Source organism: Herpailurus yagouaroundi, unplaced genomic scaffold (genome assembly GCF_014898765.1).
Source record: "Herpailurus yagouaroundi ecotype Mexico unplaced genomic scaffold, PumYag 66320, whole genome shotgun sequence".
In the NCBI taxonomy this organism is placed as follows: Eukaryota; Metazoa; Chordata; class Mammalia; order Carnivora; family Felidae; genus Herpailurus; species Herpailurus yagouaroundi.
The window spans coordinates 1-3,753 of NW_024419319.1; the positions used below are offsets into that span (position 1 = coordinate 1).

General features: G+C 67.7%; 1 protein-coding gene across 1 annotated transcript; it reads left to right on the forward strand.

The window, feature by feature from the left end:
* Positions 1-4: 4 nt before the first annotated feature.
* MAPK15 (mitogen-activated protein kinase 15) lies at positions 5-3,747 on the forward strand (the record flags this gene model as incomplete). The annotated part of the gene is made up of 10 exons (XM_040466813.1): positions 5-152; positions 674-804; positions 885-1,048; positions 1,254-1,393; positions 2,107-2,164; positions 2,516-2,653; positions 2,776-2,881; positions 3,019-3,220; positions 3,319-3,461; positions 3,549-3,747. Coding segments are annotated over 10 exons (1,429 nt in total), but the record flags the coding sequence as incomplete, so codon positions are not given.
* Between the last annotated feature and the right edge of the window lie 6 nt (positions 3,748-3,753).

Genomic DNA, 3,753 nt, shown 5'->3' on the forward strand with positions numbered 1-3,753 from the left:
GGGGGGGGAAACCCAGATCTGCGTCCCCCCCAAAGCACACAGCCCCTGGCTCTCTCCTCAGCAACTTGGGGACCATCCTAACATCATCCGCCTCCTGGACGTGATCCGGGCGGAGAACGACAGGGACATTTACCTGGTGTTTGAGTCTATGGGTAAGTGAGGCCTTCTCACCCTCCAGCCTCACCTCAGTCCTGGTCCAGGACCCTCCGATGGCCTGGATCCCTTTACATGTCCCTCTGCGGCCGGGTCACCACAGCGTTCAGTTGTCACCCAGAACAGTTTCTTGGTGTGGCTGGTGCACGGTCAGCGCCTGGGCCTGGCAGTGACCCCTCGAGCCCACCTCCACGAGGCTCCTGCTTTTTCCACTGTTCGCAACTGTTTTTCCTTTTTCTACCCGTGTTCTAAAACAAAGCAACGTGAAATAAAGTATTAAAAATCACCCCAGAAACTGTTATTGCTGTGCTGACAAAGACAGAACGGGCCTGAAGAAGCCTGCTAGAGCCACTGGGAAGCGTGTGTACCCAGGACAGGGTTAGGAACAGGGCTCTGAGGGTGGCCGGTGCCACCTGGGGACCGCGACCGGGGGAGGGCTGAGCACCCCACAAGGGTCAAAGGTGGGGCAGACTTGTCCAGTGTCCCCAGGCCCCCCAGACTGACCTGCGTGCTCCCCCAGACACTGACCTGAACGCCGTCATCTGTAAGGGCAGGCTGCTGAAGGACGTCCACAAGCGCTTCATCATGTACCAGCTCCTGCGGGCCACCAAGTTCATCCACTCAGGAGGCGTCATCCACCGGGACCAGAAGGTGCCACCCACAGTCCAGTCACGGCTGCCCCCCAGCGTGTGCACCCACCATTAGCCCTCAGCCCGCCTCCTCTCCTGCAGCCGTCCAACATTCTCCTGGATGCCAGCTGCTGGGTGAAACTCTGTGACTTTGGTCTCGCCCGCCCTCTCGGGGGCCTCCCTGAGGGGCCTGAGGGCCCGGCCCTGACAGATTACGTGGCCACACGCTGGTACCGGGCTCCAGAGGTGCTGCTGTCCTCGAGCTGGTAACAGCGTCGCCCCCTCCTCCCCTGCAGTACCTCCTGTGTCTTCTCACCCAGCCAAGGCCCCAAGGCCTTCCTGGGCCCTCACTTTGTGCCCTCACCGGCCCCCTCCTAGCACCCCAGGCCCTGCCCTTTTGAGTGTCTCTCCTCCTCTCTCCACATCTACCTCTGGGGTCCCCCCGCAAGCCTCCACCCCTTCCTGCCCCAGGTACACCCCTGGGGTGGACATGTGGAGTCTGGGCTGTGTCCTGGGGGAGATGCTTCGGGGGAGACCCCTGTTCCCAGGCACATCTACACTCCACCAGCTGGAGCTGATCCTGGAGACCATCCCGCCTCCATCCAAGGAGGGTGTGTACAGGGGCCTGCTGGGCACCGGGGATCCCAAGGGTCAGAGCACACGGCTCTGGGGGCACAGCACACGATGGGCCAGGACTAGCAGGGAGGAGTCTGGGGAAGAGGGGTGGGGAAGGTCCAAAGTTTCGGGAAGACCGGAAAGGGCAGGCCCCACACGTGGCAGGCCCAGGGAGGAGCTGCTGGGGGCTTTGGGAAAGCAACTGGACAGGCCTGCAAGGCGGGCAGGGCCTGGCCACAGGTCCTTTAGGGCCGAGCGGTGCTCATGAAGGGTCCAGCTGAGCGGCTGAGGGATGGGGGCCGGGCAGGGGAGGCTGGGGGTTGGCGGAAGATGTGGAGGAAGGTAGGCTGCAGCAGAGGTAGGTGGCTTAGGGGGGGTGGGGAGGGTCTGTCCTCGTTCCTGGGGGAGGGAGCAGAGCAAGAGAGGGGAAGGACCAGGTGGGGAAGTCGGGGAAGGGGTTCTTCCATGGAGGTGGGAGTGCCCGGATGTGGAGTGCACGCGTGGGGGTGTAAGTGTGCAAGGGCCAGCACACGGGTGGGGCACGAATCCGGATACTGAAGGTTTGAGGCCTGGCAGACTGCCGCAGCCCTGCAGAGAGGCCACTCCATGGGGCGGGAAGAACGACTGGCCCCAGACCTCCCTGAGCCGCCCGCCCCCCCTGGGCCAGGCCCCCCTGACCACACACCACCTCTGTCCACCCTCCCTGCAGACCTCCTGGCTCTCAGCTCAAGCTTCAGCGCCGCAGTCCTGCCCTGCCTGGGGTCCCGGTGAGCGGGGCTGCTGAGGAGCCTGGCTCGCACTCCTCATGTAAATTTGCTTGGCCAGTCTGCCCGCCCAGACCCGGGCCCTGGCCTTCGGATGGCAGGCCCAAACCCAGCGAGTTGGAATTTCCAGCACCGCCCGGCTTGGCCTGGGGGCACGGGCAGGCCCGCGGGAACTGCGCAGGGCATGGAGAGCAAGGGACCAGAGGACGAGGCAGGGAGGGGTCGGCCATCAGTGCCGTGCTGCCTGGGGGTGTCGTGTGGGGAGGGGAGATGCACGGAGGCAGTTAAGTGGCGCTGGGCGGAGGATGGGGAGGGGCCCGCCCTGGAAAGGGGACAATATGCAGGCACCTACAGGCCACGGCAGACGCTGGACGCCCTCCTGCCGCCAGACACCCCCCCGGAGGCCCTGGATCTCCTCAAGGGACTCCTGGTATTTGCCCCGGGCAAGCGGCTTAGCGCAGCGCAGGCGCTGCGGCACCCCTACGTGCAGAGGTAGGGGCGGGGTCCCCTGGCCCAGCTGCTGCTTTGCCGGTCTTGTCTTGGGTGTTGGGTCCCGGACCTGGGCTCGGCCGGAGAGGCCATCTTGACCGCAGCCCGAGGCTGGCTCCCCGCAGGTTCCACTGCCCCGCTCGCGAGCAGACCCTGGATGCGGCTGTGCGGCTCCCGGTGCTCGAAGGAGTTCAGCTGTCAGCGCCTGAGTACCGCAGCCGCGTCTATCAGGTGCTCCGGTTCGCGACCACGATCTTCCCACACCCACGCTCACCCTCGGGTCCCCCCTCCCGCACCCCCGCGCCAGCGACCCCCAGAACCCTCTACACCCACGCCGTCCACCTCTGAGCGCCCCTCGCCTCCCGCAGATGATCCTGGAGCGCAGGGGCGGCGGCCCTGTCCCGAGAGGGAAGGGCCCGGGGGGCACGCCCCCGGGGACGGACCCCAGCGCCCCCCGGGCCCAGGCGCGCCTGCGCTCACCCAGAGCCGTCCCTCAGCTGTCCCCGGGCTCGCCCTCGCAGAAGCCCGGTGCCGACGCCCAGAGCAGCCTGGGTCAGCAGTCCGCACACGGTGTGTGCCCCGTCCCCCCGGAGCGCGGCCCCTGACCCTTCTGGGTGGAGCCACCAAGGGTCCGCAGCGCCGGACTAACCCCGGGGGTTGGTCTTCAGACCCCACAGACGTTCCCTGCGGAGCCGAGAACCTTCCCCGGCCGGACGTGGCGCCCCTGCTCCAGCCCCCGCCCCCAGGGGGCCTCGGGAGGGCGGAAAGGCCCCCTGGGGTGACGGCACAGGCCCCCTCGGGCCACTCGTGGGTAGGTTGACCGGGGAGGGCCCCTCTCACTGTACTTCCGAGGGCGGCGCCCGGTGGGGCGGTGACCCTGTGACGCGCCCCCTCCCAGGTGAAGCCCAGCGTGAAGGGGGCGGCGCCCTCCCTGGCCTCTCAGGCCGCCGCCCGGGTGGCCGTCCAGGCCCTGATCCGGAGCGACTGGAATCCGGGCCGTGGGGTGAGGGCGAGCGGCGCGCGACGGGTGAGCCCGCCCGGCCCCCCGACCGCTCCCCCCGCCCCCCGGCCCCGCCCCCTCGCGCGGCCCCCAGACTGCGCGC